Consider the following 21,924-nt stretch of genomic DNA (forward strand, 5'->3'; position numbering starts at 1 on the left):
TGAGTGTGTCCGTGTGGTGGTTTGTATGATCAGGTGGGGATCATTGTGCTGTCATTTTCTTGCAGGGAGAAGGGAGAGTGATTAACAGGTGCTGCCTATTTCAAAACATTTGGAATCTTCTAATAATCTCATAAATTGGCAAGTAATCTGAGTTCCGGTGTAAAATCATCCCTCTACTGCCTCATTCAGAACATTCATGATTTTACAGTCAACTTGTTGTTGCTTTGGAAGTGTGCCGTTACCTCTGTGAACATCTTTCCCCTTTTTGAATGCATGCAAGTTAAATGTGCATAAGTTGTGAGTTACCTGTACCTTGGTTGCCAAACGCCTTGGAACTCGTACGTTTCAGCTCACGAACGATCAGAAACTGGAATTGAGTGTTCCGGTTTTCAAACAATTTTTGGAAGCTAAACATCCGGCGCAGCTTCTGCAGCCAACCAGCCTTGGTTTTCGAACAGTTCAGGAGTCAAATGGACTCCCAGAATGCATTCTGTTTGGAAACCTAGGTACGGCTGTATTTAGAGAGACGTTTTTAAATACTAGATTTTAAAGATCTGCACCTGTTGCATTTCTCCCTTCGCAGGCAATTCTTTTATTGTACAATAAATACAAAGGTGTTTGTTATGGAAGGTTTGATCACCTTCCCCACAGTTTAATAGGTCAATTGCACTTTTTTGAGCAGCAGCAAAAACAAAAATGCTCTCCTTGTTTCTTCAGCACCAAAAAACTGCAACACCCTAGAATTCCTTTTATCAAACTAGTTCTAGCTGTGTTGCCCTGCTGACAGGATGATTCAGCCACTCCTGATTGCTTCATATCTGTTCTAGAATGACACAGGGGGAAAGAGTATGCTATTGCTTGCCTTTCAAGTTAAAAGAATACTTTAAAATTGTGTGGGGAAAGAAAGGAGGAGTTTGTGAGGATACGGGAGGCATCTGATTTGAAGAGTTGACAAGCTGGTTCCAGAAACAGAAAGAAGAATCTTGTATATTGGTCCAACTTCTGCAGTGATTGGAAAGGCAGTGCAACCTTTTAAAATGCACTTGAATGTCTCTGAACCGACAGTTCTGTCTTAGTTAACAGTTCCATGTAAAATATAAACATTAACATCCAAGCCCCAAAGCTTGCAGAGTAGCAGTGCTGTTAAAATGGATTCCAGTTAACATTTTCTCAAAAGGGAGAAGCAAAGCGTAAGGGTCAAAAAACACTCTATGGTATCATTTATAAAAACTATTTTGCAACATAGTGGTTTTCTTACTGGCTGCAAAATAACATGAAAAACTACATTTACTCTAGGGAGTATAATTCTTCACAAGTTGTTCTACCTATTTCTGGCAATATACCTCTACTGCCTTGGGTGGTATCTTGAGTAGAAGAAAAGGCTGAGTAAACCCCACATAAATCTGGGAGTGAAGCCTCCAAGATGATTAGCGCTTTGTACTCCTCCTTCCGGCAATTCCTGCAGCCAAGCTGGTGCCAAACGTACTTCTCTGCTTTCCTTTGGACTGTATTAGTGGGGTCTTGTTGTCTGGGCAGCCCTGGACCTCCATAAACACTGCCCAGGTTTGTGCCCCAGGGAGGTCACTTTGGTGCTGCTAATACAGCTGTTTGACTTCACCCCCAGAGGCACACTCCATTGTCTATCAGGACAATCAGATGCCAGCAACCTTCACGTGAATCATTTAAATGATAGAATTTTAGTAAGGCTTAGAAGCCTTGTGGCTGTTGAGATTAAATTAAGGCTGTAATCCTGTGCACAGTCCTGCTGGCCACATGACCTGGAAGCTGTCTGCAGACAAACGCCGGCTCCCTCGGCCAATAAAGCGAGATGAGCGCCGCAACCCCAGAGTCGGCCACGACTGGACCTAATGGTCAGGGGTCCCTTTACCTTTTTAAGTATATCATGCAACTCACCCAGGTGTAATAAGTTAGGAAGAGGGGGAAGGAATTACTGAAGAAATCTAAATTAATACAGACTCCTTATTTGTCCAGTGATGGAGAGGCGATACCCATCCTTCAAGTTCTTACAGAACGTCAAGTCAAGTTCCTTACTGAATGAGGCCACGTCCCCATAATTCTCCATCATGACATCTTTATACAAAATCCTTTGGTCTGGGTCCAGCAGGGCACCCTGGCTTTCTGTGAAATACACGGCCACATCTTCAGAGGTCACAAGACTCTACAAGGAGAGAGAGAGAAAGAGAGAGAGAGAGAGACCTATGAGATGTAACATAAGCAGTCAAGTACAACATTTCCTGTTTGCCCTGAGTGGACACACAGGTGGATGTTACTCCAGCCAGGAGGACTTCCTGTCACACTTGGTCTGGAGCATCCTCCCCCTGCATGTGATCAGGTAGATTGGTGTGACCCTGTGAGACATGGGATAAAGAGATTAGTTTTAATTGGACTTGCTCCTTAGTACCCATACGTGGGTAAAACCTCAGCACCTAGGACTTGCTGATCGCATGGTCGGCGGTTCGAATCCCCGCGGTGGGGTGCGCTCCCGTCGTTCGGTCCCAGCGCCTGCCAACCTAGCAGTTCGAAAGCACCCTCAGGTGCAAGTAGATAAATAGGGACCGCTTACCAGCGGGAAGGTAAACGGCGTTCCGTGTGCTGCGCTGGCTCGCCAGATGCAGCTTGTCACGCTGGCCACGTGACCCGGAAGTGTCTGCAGACAGCGCTGGCTCCCGGCCTATAGAGTGAGATGAGCGCACAACCCTAGAGTCTGGCAAGACTGGCCCGTACAGGCAGGGGTACCTTTACCTTTACCTTTTACCCATATGTTAAGATTGGGCAGTTTAGCTCCCAGAAAGTTAAAGGAGAATCTCAACAGTGAATGCCTTATATAATCTAAAACTACCTTCACCAAACCGGTGCTCTCCACGTGAGGACTTTGGGTTCCAACCATCTGATGGACACCAGGGTTGCAAAGGCTGGTCTAAAAAGACAACAGCTCATAGGTTCTACTTGGAACAACACCTCTTATGTGTCCCATGAGAAGTTGCCTCACGGCCTACGTTCAAAGTGGCTGGCCGAGAAACATGCAGGCATGATGTCTTAGCAGGCCAGAGACAAAAGTATGCGCAGGACAACTGCCTCCCCTGCACATGAAGTTTTGCTATGCATTTCTACGGTCCCAACTGTGTTCTCTCTTGCAGAATGAGATCTTTGCATCCCGACATCAGGATGAAAACAGTGTTGCCTGTATCGAGGAGAAGTGCTATGTCCTGACCTTTGCAGAATACTGCAGGTAGGTGGTGCTCTTACCCTGCTTTTGCTGTTGTCTCAGAGTTCCAGAAAGGCAGTTTCCACGCATGCTGTGTGCTTTGCTTTGCTGCATTGGCTGATGGGTGTGTTTCTTCTCTCTCTGCCTTGGCATTAGTCGTGCTTGTCTGGGCATCTCAATCCATTTTCAGTTGGTTATTCTTGGTATGTCTAGGAGAAAAGAGTATTACCGCTTTGGCCTCTTTCCTGTTTTAGTTTAAACAAAAAACTGTCCACTCACCACCCACCTGCCAACTCATTCCTCTCTCAGTAAAACTGGGGTTGGGAGGAGAATTGCTAAAAGCTCGTTTAAGAAATTGAAGAGTGCCGTTTTATAATCCACAGTCTTAATCAGAATACCACACCCCACTAACATTAAAGACAGCTTAAGGCATGAGAATATCTCTTCCCCCAGTAGAGAAATTTGAATCCGTTTTAGAAGGAACATTTAATGTTTGCTAAGTGTATCTAAGCTCCTGTGTATTATTAAAGGACGTTTGTCTGGACTATAGGGAGCAGTCTTCTGTATAATTTTGTAGTTGTGAGCTGTTGATTTCCTAAAGTATCTCATTGTTATAAAATAGTTTTGACGTCCAAGGCAATCCTCGCCTATCTAGCCCATGGGGCCAGATAAGATAAAGAAGTGGCCAGGCCTTATGATTAAGCTGTGCAGTAGGACGGAATTGAGAGTGCCATCCCCTTCTGTAAACCAAACCGCCTATATCTTCCCTAGCCCTTTTAAAAGAAGCTCCTGTTTAAATAATTTGACTGTTGTTTTCCTCATTTAACAAACAGGACTGCCTTGTGCATTTCTTTGTGAAAAGGGAATACATTGGACGCTTGGGTTGCTAATGTGATCTGTGCGGGAGGCACGTTCACAACCCCAGCGCCACGTCTGCGCATGCGCGGGTTGTGATTTGGTGCTTCTGCGCATGCGTGACTGCCGAAACCCGGAAGTAACCCATTCCGGTACTTCCAGGTTTAGGCGCATCCGTAACCCCAAAAAACACAACCTGAAGCGTCTGTAACCTGAGGTATGACTGTACAACAGTGGTACCTTGGTAGTCGTATGGCTTGGCTCCCAAACCAATCGGCTCCTGAACGCCACAAACCCGGAAGGGAGTGTTCCGGTTTGCGAACATTTTTCGGAAGCCAAACATCTGACGCGGCTCCTGCAGTTTCCAATTGAGTGCAGGAAGCTCCTGCAGCCAATCGGAAGCTTCGCCTTGGATGCTGAACCGTTTCAGGAGTCGAACGGACTCCCAGAATGGATTAAGTTCGAGAACCAACGTACCACTGTATAATTTTTAAAAATCAGATTGGGTTAAAACTGGTTCGTTTGTTTGTTTATTCATTTTATTTATTCATATAAATTATTTCTATACCATGATTCATAAATAGTATCAGAGCAGCTTACAACAATATACACATAAAACCATACCAAAAGCCACATATAAAAAAATCTTAATTGAGAAATAAGCTAACTATTGTGGAAAGATACATTCTTAATAGCCAGCATAACCCTAGTGGGATTAAAATATTGAAACAGAAGGCGTCTGCTGAATCTGCTTGCAGAGTTTTCAACAAGACTCGGTCCATGACACCAATGGCTCAGTTACTTGTTGTTGTTAAATGAACCTTGCGAACTTGAGAAACAACTAGCAATGCTTGTGCTGATGATTTCAGTGATTGAGCTGGAAGAGAAGTGTTCAAGTGTCCCTAAGCTACCTAGCACCTCAGGTGTTCAGGGTCTTGTAAATTAATACCAGGACCTTGAACCTGGCTCAGTAGTAGATGGGCAGGTGCCCCCATGAGCAGTCTGGCTGCCACAATCTGCTCCAGTTGGAGCTTCCAAGGGCAGCCCCACATAAAGTGCACTGCAGTAATCCAGTCTATGCTTACACAAACTCAGCATGCAAATGATACGGATTCAACAGTGCAAGAGCAGAGAGAAGCTTCTGCTGATCATCCACAGTCCAATTGCTGTGTAAGCGAGTGAATCCCGCCCCCCCCCCAGTCACCCTTGTCAACAGAACATGCAGATGGCATAGGCGAAGGGGATCGAGATACGGATATGCTCGTACCCCTTCCAATCTGCGCCCCATCCCGAGAGACGAGGGTAGGGTGAGAAAGGATTACTCACCTCCGTCACTGGTGTTGTGCAATGCCAGGTCTATAGGCAACAAAACCGCCACCCTGCGAGATTTCATCATCTCGCAGGGGGTCGACCTGGCTTGTGTGACGGAGACCTGGGTGCGCGAAGGGGTAACTGTTACCTTACGAGAGATGGCGCCCCCGGGTTTTTCCGTCCTCCACCAGTCACGGACTGTGGGCCGGGGGGGAGGGGTGGCATTATTAATCCGGGAAGATTGTTCTTTCAGGGCTCTACCACCGCCATCGATCCCCGGCATTGAATGTGTTGGCCTAGTGTGGGGCTCCGAGGTGAGCTTGGCTGTCTGGCTGGTGTACCGGCCACCTAGCGCACCAGCAGCCACCCTGTCAGGCCTGCTGGAGGCGGTGGCCGGCTGGGCCTTGGAGTTCCCTAACCTATTGGTATTAGGGGACTTCAACATCCATGCTGATGCCACTCCCTCCTCACAGGCTCTGGACCTGGTGTCTTCCATGGCGACACTAGGGCTCTCCCAGTTTGTTTCGGGCCCCACACATCAAGCAGGCCACACTCTGGATCTGATCTTTGGCGTTGGTATAGATGTGATCATGTTTCCTTCGATGAAGGTGCCATGGTCTGATCACTATGCTATGAAAGCCAGGATTGATGTTCCACCCCCACCCTGCTTAGGTGGTGAGCCGATTTGGGCTCGCCCGCGGAGGCTGATGGACCCTGATAGATTCCGCCAAGCCTTGCGGGACCTTTCTCCCCCTGGCGACTCATTGACTGAGCTTGTTGAGGGCTGGAATACCCAGCTCCTGGCAGCCATCAATGAGATCGCACCTAAGCGCCCTCTGCGACCCCGCAGAAACCGGGCTCCCTGGTTTACTGAGGAGCTCCGGAAAATGAAGCGGGACCTCAGACGGCTAGAGCGAGTATGGCGGGGTGCCCGTGACGGAGCCTCAAGAACATCTTATAGGGTTTTTATGAAAACCTACGAGATGGCAGTGAAGGCCGCTAAGAAGTCCTACTTCTCGGCCTCCATTGCATCCGCTAGCTCTCGCCCGGCACAATTATTTAGTATAATTCGGTCTTTAACGTCCCTCGAAGGACAGCCAAATTTAAATAACAATTCGACACACAGCTGTGAGGCATTTGCGAGCTTTTTTGCGGAGAAGGTCCTGTCGCTTCGCCATGACCTCCCTACCAATTTGGACACAATAAAGGAACTGGAGGCCCCTCGACTGTCCTCGGGTCCAGTACTGGACCACTTTGACCGGATATCCCCAGCCGATGTGGACAGACTCCTCCGAGCTGGAAAGCCCACCACTTGCCCTCTCGACCCGTGCCCGTCTTGGCTGATTAGAGCATGTCCAGACGAGGTGCGGGCCCCCCTGGGGGATATCATCAATTTGTCCCTTGGCACCGGGACATTCCCAGGGGAACTGAAGGAGGCAGTGGTGCGTCCGCTCTTAAAGAAAACATCATTAGATCCCTTAGATCTATCCAATTACCGCCCAGTTTCGAATCTTCCATTCCTGGGTAAGGTGATTGAGAGAGCGGTTGCTGAACAGCTTGGTAGGTTTCTGGATGAAACATCGGCTCTGGATCCATTCCAGTCCGGCTTCCGCGCTGGTCATGGGACCGAGACGGCTCTGGTCGCCCTAACAGATGATCTTCGTAGACAGCTGGATCGAGGCGGGTCGGGGCTGCTGATTCTTCTAGATCTGTCAGCAGCTTTCGACATGGTTGATCACGAACTTCTGGACCACCGCCTCGCCGACGTGGGGATCCAGGGCACAGTCCTTCAATGGCTGCGCTTGTTTCTCTCTGGTCGGGGACAGAGGGTGGCGCTTGGGGGGGAACTGTCATCCCGCCACTCCTTGGTGTGTGGAGTGCCTCAGGGTGCGATTCTCTCCCCGATGCTTTTTAACATCTTTATGCGCCCCCTCGCCCAGCTTGTCCGGAGTTTTGGGCTGGGCTGCCATCAGTATGCTGATGACACCCAACTCTATCTGTTGATGGATGGCCATCCTGACTCGGCCCCAGACACACTGATCAGATGCTTGGAAGCTGTGGCTGGATGGTTACGTGGGAGCCGGTTGAAGTTAAATCCTTCGAAGACAGAGGTCCTCTGGCTGGGACGGGACGATATGGGATTGAGGGGGCAACTCCCATCTCTTGCGGGGGTGCAATTAGTGCCAGCACCGTCCGTCAAGAGTTTGGGTGTAACCTTCGATACCTCCCTCTCTATGGAGGCGCAGATTACAGCTATAACAAAGGCGGCATTTTTTCATCTCCGCCAAGCTAAGCAGTTGGCCCCTTACCTCTCTCGCCCTGACCTAGCCACTGTGATCCATGCGACGGTCACCTCCAGACTGGATTATTGTAACTCGCTCTACGTGGGGCTGCCCTTGAGACTGACCCAGAAACTCCAGCGGGTGCAGAATGCCGCAGCGAGACTCCTTACGGGGTCCTCGCTGCGAGATCACATTCATCCGGTGCTATACCAGCTGCACTGGCTCCCGGTGGAGTACAGGATCAGGTTTAAGGTGCTGGTTTTAACCTTCAAAGCCCTATACGGCCTAGGACCCTCGTATCTACAGGACCGCCTCTCCTGGTATGCCCCACAGAGGAACTTACGATCCTCAAATAAAAACATCTTGAAGGTCCCAGGCCTCAGAGAGGTTAGGCTGGCCTCAACTAGAGCCAGGGCTTTTTCGGCTGCAGCTCCAACCTGGTGGAACGCTCTGTCACAAGAGACAAGGGCCCTGCAGGACTTGACATCTTTCCGCAGGGCCTGCAAGACAGAGCTGTTCCACCAGGCCTTTGGTTAGGGCACAGCCTGACTCCCTCCTTTGGCAATCTTTACAATACTTTAGTTTATGGTTGCCATCAATTCTGATTTTAATTAATTCTTATGATGTTTTTATAATGTTGCACTATTTTAGTGTTGTTAGCCGCCCTGAGCCCGGCTTCGGTTGGGGAGGGCGGGATATAAATAAAATTTATTATTATTATTATTATTATTCTTTGGATTTCAACATGACTGGGGTGGAGCAGAGCAGTCAGGAGGGCCACATTACTATACATTTCTTCCATGTGTTTTCTCTGAGGTCTTATCAGTGCATCATGGGCCTTCATGGCCCTCCTCTCATTTTTCTGGCAGATTCAAAATGGGAAGATCACTATAACCAATTCCAGAGTCTTGGTTTTGCTTGCCCTTTAGAGAGGCTCAACTAGACATTTATTCTGTTCTATATGAATTTAATAATGCTAAAAATGTCGTATTATTCTTTCCTTTGCAGATTTTGTGCCTTGGCAAAGCGCCGAGTGGAGGGGATCCCGGGCAAGAAAGCCGTGATGGTTCCTCCGTCGGAAGAGTATTCCACCCCTGCCCATCGCAAGGTGCCAGAAGACACCGACCCCGAGTTGGTTTTCCTCTGCCGCCATGTCTACGACTTCCGGCATGGGCGCATCTTGAAGAATCCGCAGTAGCCGAGCTCTGCAGCTCCGTGGGGTTGACAAGTGGCGGCGGCTGGAGAGCCGAGGGCAGCCTGACCTCCTTGCCGGCACGTGCTGCTTTGGTGGATCCCTGCCCTCGGGCACAGGAGGCGATGCCCAAGCGCTCTATCCTCTGCGTTTGGGGAGCAGATTTCCTGCCGAGGCAGATGTTCAAAGCACAGCACTTCATATAAAGAGCATAAATGGAAATATATATCTATAGAGAAATGTGTGTGTGTGTATATAGATATAGGTACTTGCTTCTGTAAATCTATATCTATATATATATATGTACAATGAGCATCTTATAAGGGGGGAGGGAGGAGGGAGGGGAAAGGGCAGGGTGGTCCAGGGGATAAAAGCCAGTATAAACTGAATCCAGAGCCAGTCTTGGGGATGGTTAGAGCATACCGAAGGGGAACTAGTGCAGAAGAGAGCTGAGCTGCCGTGGGCCCTTGATCTCGCGTCCTCGATATGAAGGCTGAGGCAGAGATCCTTCTGATCAGTGTCATACTTGAGGTTGGAGAAGCACCCCTGTTTGGGAGACGTTTATCCTTGCCACATGCTGAACATGTTTTGATTTGGTAAGGGGAGGATGACCACACTTGCTTTCTGGGGTTGTCCAGTCCATTGTATGCTTTCCTGACTGGCTTTGAGCTTCAGCTCCAAAGCAGGAAGTGGGAAAGATGCAATGGGATTACTTCAGACCATTATGAAAAGCTGCGTAGATTTAATACACACACACATGAGAGGAAACAGGGTCCAACCTTAAGGATCACTGCTTCAGAAGTGGGCAAGAACCTGAACAGCTCCCAGAGCTTAACTGACAGCTGCTACAAAACCGATACCTTCCCTCCAGATGTTTGGAGAGGCATCCCTTCTGCTGGTTGAAAGAGTGGATATTCTTTCCCATCCCGATTCCATTTTCTTTGCTCTTATTTCCAGCCCTTATAGAACCTGGATTTGCACACTCCAGCGTCCTCGGGGAGGGCTTAAAAGCCAGAGTTAGCAAGGACGTTGTACCGCTTGAGCTGCATTCTTTTCGAAACAGGCATCCTAACTTGACCAGCCCGGTCTGCTTTTGCCTGCCTACCTCTCTCCTCTCCCAAACACCTCCCCACCCACCCCCCAAAAATATCTCCTCTTAACACTGACATCTGAGCATGCCCACCAAGGCGAGACTCTCTGGCTCCCAAAAGGAACTGACCAATGAGAGGTTTGCATTTTGGAGAGAGAGAATAAAAACTTGCTACCTGATTCCTACGGATACTTCTGCCTCTTGCCTTACATGTATAGGTGTTAGAAAGAAAGAAAAAAACTACTTTAGTTTTGGCTTTAACACGAAGCTATTTCAGTTAATTCTAAAAGCAAACCAAAGGACAGCATACGACGAGCCTGCTGAACCGGTCACACCAAGCTGGGATTCCATTTGTAGATTGCACTAATTCTAAAGAATGAGAATTAACACTGGACCAGTCGATGTGCTTGCTGATGGCCAGAGTCGCTCACCCAAACGAGGGACCTGTGGGGGTTACTTTTTGGGTGTGTGTGTGTTGGGGGAGGGAGTGTTCTGAACTGAACTAGTGTTATACGATGATAGAAACGTTCCTACGGCTTTAATATTGTCGTCTTTTTTCAAGTAGAAGTAGTACTTGCCTGCAGGCTGGAATGGAGTCTCGCCACCTGGGCTCTCTCTGCCTGCCTGGTAGCCCCGCCATGTTCAGTTCCTTGTGCCATGAGCACGAGTGGAGATCTGCAGATTTTGCTCATCATACCAAAGATGGGAAAGTGATGGGGAGGGGAGAGAGAGAGAGAGAGGTTGAGAAGGTCAAAGCAAGAGATGGCTGGTTATACCTCAAGGTCACGAGGAGACGATTCCTACTGTGTTTTAGTAGGGGAAGGATTTGCTCCCTGCCGTTATGGGGAAAATCCCCACCCTAATTCCGAGCAAGAATCTGTGGCTGATCCAAGCTGGCTAGTGCCAAAGTAATGGCTTTGTTTCCCCCCGTAACCATTGCTTGGGCACGTCGGGGGGCTCTTGGGAGTTGCCGGTGCTACGAAGCACACCTTGTTATAGCACAGGAATGGAACAGAAGTTTCCATGTGATATTTCCTGCAAGCAGGCGAGAGAGCCTAACCATGAGGGAGGCTCAGATTGGATGGAAGGAAGGGTAGGGCTGGCATCACTCTTTTCAGTCTAGAGGTATGCTGGGGTGGTTTGGGAGCAATACTGTGGGATCCGTAGTTGCTGCCTGTTCTTCCATTTGCCTGGTTGAAGAGGGAATTGTAGGGGAAAGAGAATGACTGGAATAGGGAATGTTCCCAGAATGATATGGGGAAAATGTGTGTGTGTGTGTGTGTGTGTGTGTGTGTGTGTGTGTGTGTGTGTGTGTTAGTTAGGAGTTGAGTAGTCTGATCTATGCAGAATCAGATTTGGGGTTCCTTTCTCCGCCCCTGTAATTGGGGGTGGGGGAAAGAAACCACGTTGCTAGGTATCCTCTTTTTCCGGGGAGGGGGGAAATAGTAGTGTTGTTCACGGTATAGTGAAGGGAATCCTCACAGCTTTTGATTCGAGACTCGTGTTCAGGGTGCTACTGCCCTGAAGAAAGAGCTTTTGGGAAAACTGAGAGACCAGACTCATTTCCTGAAAAATCTGATGTCTGCTACTGCTTCCTCCTCCTCCTTCGTCCTGCCTCCTCTCCAGGCAGGAACAAAGAAAACAAACTCACACAATTGTACAAATGGAAAGAAATTGTATATCTGCCCAGGTCTGGGGGTGGGCTAGAAGCCCCCTATCTGGAGAGGAGAACCCCTAACCCTTCCGTGCTTCTGATAATGTCAGAATCTACTTCAGGCCAAGAAATATTGTTTAAAGACTTGTGTGGTTGTTTTATGCTGTTTTGCGGGCAGCATGTAAATGATTTGAAATGTCTTATCTGAAATGAAAATATTTCATGCTTTTTTAATCTATTAGATATGGAAATATTTTTGAAACTGAAAATGCAGTCAGTAGAATTTAAATTGAAATGTAATACATGTAAAATATATTTTAGTTGATAATTTTGTAAAATGCACTTTTTTGTGTCTCTTCCCTTGTTTCCCAGATCTGTATTTCAGTGTTTACAGATGGAATGAGAGCATTCCCTATACCCTCCTTCTGTGAAAAAGATATATTAGAAGTAATTCTTAAAAATAAATTTGAGAAATTGTATTGATTTAGAAAACAGAGCTCAAATGTAGTTTTTTCTTGCCTGTGTTTAATCTGTTGATGGGGGCCTACTTGGTAACAGTAAAGGCCATGGAATGTATTTTCTTAGTCTCATGATGGTTCACAAAGGTATGTCAAATTCCAGTATTTATTTAGAAAAAAATATTTATAGGCATCTGTATCATAAAACTGTCACAGCAGTTTACAGCAGTATAAAAACCAAACCAAACAATAACTTCATAAAAAGTTAAAAGCAAGTAAAGTGGTGTTAATTTTGTTTTCAGCAAACGTTTATGAGGCACAGTAATGAGGCTATTATTGGATTGTAATTGGAAACTAATAAAAATTATTATTAAAAAAAAGAATTTACAGGAACCCCCCCCCAAAAAAAAAAAGTTTGGCACAGAAGACTCCTGCTGAATACAAGGTACAGTGGTACCTCGGGTTACAGACGCTTCAGGTTACAGACTCCGCTAACCCAGAAATAGTACCTCGGGTTAAGAACTTTGCTTCAGGATGAGAACAGAATTCGTATGGCAGTAGCAGCAGGAGGCCCCATTAGCTAAAGTGGTACCTCAGGTTAAGAACAGTTTCAGGTTAAGAATGGACCTCCAGAAGGAATTAAGTTCTTAACCCGAGGTACCACTATACATCCATTCCTGAACTCATAAAATGCAGCATCTCATAATTATTAGAATGTAAGAAGAACCCTCTTGGATTAGACCAAACTCCTGTCCAGTCCAGCACTGGGTAACCTGCAATGGGTAACTTGAAGCCTACAGAAGGCCCACAATCTGGAAGTGAAGACAGTGGTCTTCTACTATTGCTACTCAACATCTGGTATTCAGAGACATATTGCCTCTGTTCCTAGAAACAACAAACCACTTTCCCTAAGATTGGCGATTGCATGGGCCCAGGCAACTTTCCCTAGAGAGGGCTTTCCGTAAGGAGGGTGCCACATCAAAAAAAGGCCCCAGTCCTCATTCCTCCCCTAACTTTCTATTTCGAAGTCACTTTCAGGCTGGCCGTCTGTGATAACCTGCACACACAGGGAGGGTTTGTTGGATCAGAGTGTCTTTCAGCGGCACTTAAGAAGTAGATACAGTGTTCTGGATCAGTAGAGTAGTATGTCCACCTGAGGACATCCACTTGTAGCATCTACATGGGAAGAGGGCATGCCGGAAAACAGGAGAAATGGCCCACCGCCATGGGTTCTTCCTTTCCAAATGACAATGTGTGGATGTTGCATTTGTACTTGTAGTGCTGGAAAACATTCCTGGCCTCGGAGGGCACCTCACAAGTATCGTTCTTGCCGGATGGGGCCTGGGGAGGGGATAGCTAAAGGGAAGCAAGCGAACTACTCTTGCAACATGAAAATAAGAACAGAAATTGCGCTGGGAGCATGTTAGGTGCACTGTGGAAGCCTATCCTTCCTGAAGGATCCTTTTAAGATGCAAGGAGATTGACCCCTTCAGATCAAATCCACCTGCCCCCCACAATTATCTTTTCATAATTAAATGAGTACTAGAGCTGGGGGGCTGTGGAGTTGGAAGAACTCCTCTCCCTCCTTCCCAACTTAATTTCCATCCCCTCCCTTTGAAATGTCCACAAGTTCTGACTTGTGGCAGAAAATCCCCACCTCATTCGAAATGCTTAAGGCGCACAGAGAACAACAGCAACTCAACCACATTCCAGCCAGGTCAATAAATTACATTGAAATATGTGGTGTTAGACTGTGATGTCGACCTGGGATTTAGCTCAGTTTGTACCCTGTTGTGGGAAGGCCTCTGCGTGTGAGGGGCTGTAAAAGAGGAAGAGTCCTCACTTCTTTCCCAGAGCAAACCAGAGAGACTCAGCATTAAAAGTGCTTCATTCCTACTGCTCATTGTGGATATTTTTCTTCTCTTCTTTGACTCGGATGGCCCTTATTCTGGAGACCCCCACTCAGTGGTGTTTCCGTTAACTGAAGGGGGAGTGCCTTCCTTTTGTCACACAGAGTTAACAGTGACAGAGTGTACAAGTGCAAAGTGATGCCAGAAATATTCATGTGTGGAACTAAACTTGGAGCCGCTGCTTCCCTGTGCAGCTTTTGGACACAAATGCAAGCAGAGGGAAGGTAGTTATTTTGATTTTCCTCACCTGGTGAGTTTGGAAGTTAAGGACCCTTCAGAGATAATGCAGTTAAGTGGTAAGTAAGTGCCATCTGCTGGCAGACTGGCGTGCTTCCCAAGTTGCCAAACCGTGTGTCGAAGGAGACAATGGATTGGTCAAGCTGCTCGTAATGTTTCCATCTAAGACAAACCAATTCTCCAAGTCCTTGGTCTTCACTTAGATTTGTGACAGTCCAATGCAAGAAAATATTTGGAAGTGGTCTCTGAATGATGGATGCTGCAGTTGGCTGATGGGCAGAGGAGACAACCCTTCCAGGTCTACACTTCTATGATTCTATGACCACCTGGTTAGATGTGTCAAATTCAGTATTCACCAAACTCAACACAGCCTGTCAGTCATGAATGATGGCCACCGAGGACAAAATAATCCTCCCACCTTTGTACTTTGCCAGGGACTGTAAAAACAGCAGAGTTGTGTCAAGCACCTGAATGGCTTGATCTACAACCGTATATACCGTGGGCCCCAGTCTTTTCACATTACCTGGCCATTCAGGAAAGGTCAGGTACCGCTGATTCTCCCACGCTGCCAGCCTTAGGAGATGGCGTCCTGCTAATTTTTGTGAGCGACTGTACATAAAGTACTGAAAGCAGGATTAGGAGTGGGCCTTTCCTTATCTGCAGAGCTGTAACGAGAGGGCAAAATGCATGAAATATTTGCTTACATTTTGCTGGCAATTTTAATATGGCTAATTGTGAGTGACAGTAATTGCACCCGAAATTACCCCAATTGAGTGTTGGAAGTAATTGTGGCTGTCATATTAAAATGATAGAATACCAATCCAATTAAATGGATTTTCCTATTGCTTTGGGTCCATTAAAATGATTGTACTGATAAATGAGACATGGACAAAGTGGTTGTATGCTACTGTAAATCTGGTTTAATTAAGAGACATAGAAGCCCTGAAAGAGTCGAGGATGCGTGTTTTAATCCATGTGGGAATATGTTGTTCATCATTACATATGTTCACATGTCTAATATGGGGGGGGGGTTACATTTGATATTTTAATATTGTTTTTGATACCATTTAAGATTCAGTATTGCCTAGAGTGGCTATTTACACATCGCCTAAAATGAAGGAACACAAAAGGAAAACAAAAGAGAAAGCCATTTTACATAAAATCTGCATGTGCTAATTTATATAGAAAGATGCAGAATTAGAAATAGTGACTACAGTTTAAATAGAAACACACAACAGCTTGCTATTGTGGGGAAGACTTGTGACCAGGTGACCTGGTCAGTCTTGAGTGTGGCTGGGCAATGCCAAGGTCCCTTCTGATCTCTGTTCTTAGGGTTCTTTATGTGGGATAACCAGCCTCATATAATCAACTTGCTTAAGTCTAATTAATGCATGAGGGGGTTAATACCATAGAGTAAGCTGTCCTGCCAGGCTTAGCTATGTCACTTCCCTTGGAAGGAAATAAGTAATCAAGCCTACTGCCTGCCCACCCCCCAGTCTACCTGAGAAACTCAGCGTGTGAAGAGGTTTCTGCTGGTTGCTCCAGCTCAACCGCATGGCTCTCACAAGCCACTCTTGATTAATCTAGGAACTTTTGCCACTTAGTAACTAAGCTATGTATTACTGACTGATGAATGGAAAAGCACATGAACCAGACCTTTGAAGAATTTGTAAATAAATCAATTTCTAACTTATCAAAAGTGTAGTCTTTTCCTATGCCGGGGTAGGAGGGAAACTTGGAAGGGCATATTTTAAAGGTCAAACAGCCTATATTTCCAGGCTTTGCTTTGCTGCATATTTTGTGCCTTAAAATCTCTGCTGAGGTTCTTTCACCAAAGAGTACTTGCCCCAAACCTGGATCTTGGCACCTAGTGAATTCTCATCCTATATTTTTCTTTTGCACCAACACTTTAAACCGCTGGCTACCCTGGTTGTCCACAGTTTTGTGTTCTGTTTTGTTTTGTTTTTACCGTGCTTATTTTTTTAGCCACACTGGAGGTCCCTTCAGGTTCTGAAAGAGCATACATAATGTAGATAAATCCTACTCAGTATACTAAGGGTTATTTCCAAGAGATCTTGGTCAGTCAGTCTTCATGCAGCCACAAAAGAGGCAAACAAACTTTTGCTTTTAAAGCACCTGAAAGGATAACATTCTGCCACTGCAATTGGTATCCAGTGGCTGTTTTCAGCCTTTTCTATAACAAACACCATGTTTACGAATCAATAATTATGCAAGTGAACACTTCAAAGCCTTTTGTACAAATCCAGGCACTTGACTTTAGGGCAAACATAATAGTACTTGCAATCCTTTTCATTTTGTTCGTTTCACATGAAATTGCAGCACCATCACCATGAAAAGAGCAAAGCTTCTGCTTGGAATAAACATCCTCATATAATAATGGAAAAAACACACGCTTCGCAGTGACTAGGCCAAACATTTCAAAAGGCCTTGCAAGAAGCAAGCAGGATTCTGGCATTTTGCCCTGGTGTGTGAACAACACCCAAATGGCATGATAAAACATTTCCCAAACAGAAATCTCCAAATAAGTTGTGTCAAGCATCTGAGGTCAAAGAGATAGATCCTTCCTTTGCTGTGAGGAATTCTGAAGATCCCAATTCATGTGAGGAGACAGACTAGGATCCCCCACCCCCCACATTAAAATAGAACTAGCATTAACTATAAAATGCTTTGAACTGTATTAAGATCATTTTATGTTGCCATGGCTCAGGATTCTGGAAGTCTTTGATCCTATGGCAGGATGTAATCTTAAAATAATCCAGCCTGGAAGGAAATTTTACCATACAGGACATAGAGGTATCCGAAGAAGTGTGCATGCACACGAAAGCTCATACCAAGAACTAACTTAGTTGGTCTTTAAGGTGCTACTGGAAGGAATTTTTTTATTTTGGTCATAGAGGACATGGGTCTTCCTAATAAGTCGATGTATTTAGGATTGTAGTTCCAATCCAGTTCAGCCAACTGGTGGCTTAGAATTTAAGAGGCTGCCATGAGGCAAAGTAAGGTAGAAGACAGACAAAATCTGAACCAACATATCTCCCATTCATCGTGTCAAGAAAAGCTGTTGTTGTTTCAAGTATGTTTAATTGGAAAAGATTGCAGAGTAGTTTACAAGGACAAGCAGACCACAGCACCAAATAACAGAGGGTGAGATCCAATTACATCCACCCACTTGTAGAAAAGGCACTCCACTAGCACAAGATAACTTCTGGGTTCTCCCCTCCAGTCTCCAAACACATGTATCAGAATCTGCTCCAAGCGGTTCCCTCTAACCTTTTGGAGCAGATTTTGGGGATGTGTTGGGGGCTGGAGGAGGAGAAGCCTATAGTGCTACTCAGTCTGCTCACAATGCTTTGGCTCTCACCCTTGCACAGTAGATAAAATGGGGGGGGCGCATAATACAGAATTCTGCTGGCTCAATATCCACATTAATTCCAAACCCACTTACACACACACCTCAATCTATGCCTGCACATTCAAAACACAAGTATACTCTCCCATACTATTAGCGATTATTGTTCCTTTCAATCCGTGGCATACATAAAAAGGCCATATTGCAGCATCAGCAGCCTATTGCTATGAGGTTAATACCAAATGTAATCTAAGATTGCACCAACCAGTAATAATAATAATTCCCATGAGACTGAACCCCCTATACTAATTTGGAGGAGGAAGGAGGAACTGAGCTGCTCTTGGAATCTTCCACCAATGGCATTGATATAACTTAGTCACACTCAAAAGCATTTTTGTTGTTGTTTAGTCATTTAGTCATGTCCGACTCTTCGTGACCCCATGGACCAGAGCACGCTAGGCACTCCTGTCTTCCACTGCCTCTCGCAGCTTGGTCAAATCAAATTCATGTTCATAGCTTCAAGAACACTGTCCAACCATCTCGTCCTCTGTCGTCCCCTTCTCCTTGTGCCCTCCATCTTTCCCAACATCAGGGACTTTTCCAGGGAGTCTTCTCTTCTTATGAGGTGGCCAAAGTATTGGAGCCTCAGCTACAACGTGCCATTCTTCAGCTGTAGCACAGAACATCCAGAGAGCATCTGGCTGGTGTGCGGAATTTTATCAAATAGTGCTTACAACAGAGGAAGGATGCATTAGCTTGTAGCCCATGTTGCTATAGCAATGAAGTGGCTTGTTCCTAGTTTCTGCTCTCTGGTGAAGACATTAATCCATTTTGAAGAGGAAAGGATATGTAATGAAGGGAAGTAGATTTACGAGGTTTTTATTTTAATGATGTCCAGTGAAAGTGCAATTTATTCTTCAGTTTTATGCTTTAATACCTCGAGGTTAAAGACCCTCTGCTCGTGAGATGCCAGTTAAAACAGCCACTCAAGGGAAGGCACTGTACAATATACACAGGCACATCCAGTTTAAAGTTTCAAAGTAACTATCAACATGCAAAGTAGTATCAAGCTTTTAAAAGCTTGTCTGCTGCAATTATTTGTTTCCATCTATCCCATAATGAAAGACTCTGGTTTTTAGCCAGGCTATAGTTGTCACCTTTACTTTCATGTTGATTTTCATATCACAAGTACACCACCTATCAGCACCTATCTTTGCTACCTTTTGAGATGTCAAAGGATGTGCAGCCAGCTAAATATATAGATATTTTTAAAAGCAACACTTCAAATCTGAGGCCATCAGAAGTCCAAAGAGGATGTGATGAGAACAGGAGTGCAGGAAGCAGCAAAGAAGCTAGGAAATAGATGGCAATGAGATTGTTAAGAGGAGCCTGGAAGAACAAGGCTGGCAAATGCTTGTCTGTCATCCCCTTTCCCCCTGGAGATCAGAAATTGAAATAATTCAAGTATAGTGCCCTTTTACAAGCTTCACGTTGCCTATATGTTGTTTTAGCTGTACTGTGATTTTACATCGCAATCCTCCCTGAGATTCAAAATAAAAACAATCCTTCCAGTAGCACCTTAAAGACCAACTAAGTTAGTTCTTGGTATGAGCTTTCGTGTGCATGCACACTTCTTCAGATACACTGGATAGCAGTGTATCTGAAGAAGTGTGCATGCACACGAAAGCTCATACCAAGAACTAACTTAGTTGGTCTTTAAGGTGCTACTGGAAGGAATTTTTTTATTTTGACTATGGCAGACCAACACGGCTACCTATCTGTAACTCCCTGAGATTGTATATGATGGAGATAAATCGAATCAGTGAATTAAATAAATAAATGATTATATGCTGCCAAACTTTGCACAGATGTAGTGCTCCTATACACTCATGAGGGTGCTGTGGGCTTTTTCAGGGATGGCCCAGCCATTTGACAAAGTGAGACGGGGGCTTCAGCTGTCAGATGCTGGTGCCATGGAGTGTGTGCCACGACTAGCCTTCTGCCCCTATCTTTGTTCATGGCTTAAATGAAATTGTGCCCAGGGACATCCATGGTGGGGCAACTGGGCTCACCCCTATGAACCATAATCCCCATATTCCAAATTAAATGGGAGGGGAGTGCAAGCTGCTACTTGGATAGGATGACATTGTGTAGATGATACAAAAAAAAAAGAAAGTGCATTCATGGGATGCCTTGAACCACCTTTAAACTGCTGTGTGCAAACACTCTAAATGTCTGCTAAGGTAATAAACAGACTATAAAGCTTGTCTGCACTTTCCCGCTCTTTAAGCAGATGACTTTCCTTTCGCTACCAATCACACCTTACATAAATACCTCAGTATATTCCTCCCATTTCTGTTCCATAACCCCACAGTACTAGGTTGTTGTTGTTTTTATCTTGAGGGCTATTAAAGTATATTTTAATATCAAAATTATAATTAAAATGTCAATTATAGCAAGGGATCTACCAGAGCTATGTAAGGAAGCCAGTCAGATAAGTTAAGTTTTATTGGGAGATTATTGCTATGAGTTAGGGGCAGGTAACAGCTGGCCTGGCCTGCTTTGGGGACTTTCCAAGAGGATTTGACTGGGAATGGTCTTGAACATATGGCAATGTAGTGCACTTTCCATCAGCCAAACAGTTGGGGAAGGGCTGTTGCTCAGCGGCAAGGCATCGTTTTGTATGCAATAGAGCCTGAGTCAAATTCCAAACACTTCCAAGTAGGGCTGTGGAGGAAATTCCACCTGAAACCCTAAAGAGCCACTGATGTCAGTCAGTGCCATAGGCAACTTTGATTTGGAATAAGGCACCTTCCTATGTTTCTCTGAGATCAAACTTCATTCTGAAATGTAAAGTGTGTCAATTCAGAAAGAGAGAGAGAACTTCTGACTGTGTAGACACAGAGTGGTTTTACAATCCATCCGCTTTCCTAGAGAACTCTGGGAATTGTAGTTCTGTGAGGGGAATAAGGATCTCCTAGCAACTCTCAGAACCCTTAACAAACTACAGCTCCCAGAATTATTTGGGGGAGGCCATGACTTTTAAAATTTGTATGAAGCTGCTTTAAATGTAGTATAGTAGTAGTAGTAATAATAATAGTAATGCAGATGAAGCTCTAATGTTATTCCAGGGCATTGTGTGGGAGAATGGCAGTAGCCACAAAAATGTGGGGAATATGAGATAGGAGCTGGGGTCGTCCACAGCCATATTTTTATTTGGGTAGGTGATGGACACACCCTGGGTCAGCCTCTTCTTAACCCTACAACCAGTGAGCCCTGGTCAGACCAACAGCCAATCAGAAGAGAGAGGCTGGAATTTAAGTGAGCTGCTGACAGTTTAACAGTCAGATAAGGGCTGCCTTGGTTAGAGGTAGGGGATTGGCTAGATGGGGAGAGGGACTTTCTGCGGGGATGATGGGGGGGTGTCTTTGGCTACCTGAGTGGGTAGTAACTGTCAGTGTGGGCAGTTAGGGTTTGAACTATCTGGGTGGGGTTAGCTAGGGAGAGCAACCCACCTTTGAGTCCCTGGGAGAAAGTTAAATCCTAGAAGTGGGTGTTACTGGTTAGAGCAGGGATCAGCAAACGTTTTCAACAGGGGGGCTAGTCCACTGTCCCTCAGACCTTGTGGGGGGCTGGACTATATTTTTGGGGGAGGAATGAACAAATTCCTATGCCCCACAAATAACCCAGAGATGCATTTTAAATAAAAGCACACATTCTACTCATGTAAAAACACCAGGCAGGCCCCACAAATAACCCAGAGATGCATTTTAAATAAAAGGGCACATTCTACTCAGGTAAAAACATGCTGATTCCCAGACCGTCTGCGAGCCGGATTCAGAAGATGATTGGGCCAGATCTGCCCCCCTGGGCCTTAGTTTACCTACCCATGGGTTAGAGCACTGATAACCATTTTAGGTGGGGAAAGTCTACCTGAGACTTGTTCAATAAAGAGTGCTGTTTAAAGGTTTCTCTGAAAAAGTGTGTGCTTCTTATGAAACCGTGTCTCCTTATGAAACCATCAAAAGTTAAATCTCTCACAGATTTTAGTTAAACATGCCATTTTGTTCCAGAAGTGCCTCTTCATGCTTTGAACTTCTGGGTGGGGAGTAAATGGACACTGGGCAGCCCTTACAGAAATATAATACGCTGCTGCTGTGAAGTCATAAATGTTTCCACAAATGTTTTAGTCTAGACCTCTAGAGAGAGTTTTAGCTACAGTGGTGCCCCGCAAGACGAAATTAATTCGTTCCGCAAGTTTTGTCGTCTAGCGAATTTTTCGTCTTGCGAATCACGAAATCCCATAGGAATGCATTGAAAATCAATTAATGCGTTCCTA

The 21,924-nt window shown here is 45.5% G+C and overlaps 1 protein-coding gene and 1 long non-coding RNA gene across 5 annotated transcripts in view; one reads left to right on the forward strand and one right to left on the reverse strand.

Annotated features, from left to right (window-relative positions):
* Positions 1 to 12,102, forward strand: part of BAHD1 (bromo adjacent homology domain containing 1) — a 67,902-nt gene extending 55,800 nt beyond the window's left edge. The window contains exons 6-8 of one of the 2 annotated variants that reach the window (XR_014223816.1): positions 3,159 to 3,250; positions 8,683 to 11,237; positions 11,282 to 12,102. Coding sequence is in view for 1 of the 2 variants with exons in the window: in XM_082239771.1 (XP_082095897.1) it covers positions 3,159 to 3,250; positions 8,683 to 8,872 (282 nt within the window). In the remaining variant the exon portion in view is untranslated. Of the gene's footprint in view, positions 1 to 3,158; positions 3,251 to 8,682 lie in introns of both variants that reach the window. The other variant, XM_082239771.1, reaches the window with a different exon arrangement.
* Positions 2 to 20,816, reverse strand: LOC309542678. Of its 3 annotated transcripts, none has more exons than XR_014224362.1 (4): positions 20,397 to 20,816; positions 14,739 to 14,880; positions 3,268 to 3,435; positions 2 to 2,179 (listed from the first exon to the last, which is right to left on the reverse strand). It is a non-coding gene; the product is annotated as an uncharacterized lncRNA (long non-coding RNA). The 3 variants fall into 3 exon arrangements; XR_014224363.1 differs by lacking the exon at positions 20,397 to 20,816 and adding an exon at positions 19,788 to 20,375; XR_014224364.1 differs by lacking the exon at positions 20,397 to 20,816 and having other exon boundaries at positions 14,739 to 16,980.
* Between the last annotated feature and the right edge of the window lie 1,108 nt (positions 20,817 to 21,924).

This window comes from Podarcis vaucheri, assembly GCF_965113315.1.
Source record: "Podarcis vaucheri genome assembly, chromosome: 1".
NCBI classification, from domain to species: domain Eukaryota; kingdom Metazoa; phylum Chordata; class Lepidosauria; order Squamata; family Lacertidae; genus Podarcis; species Podarcis vaucheri.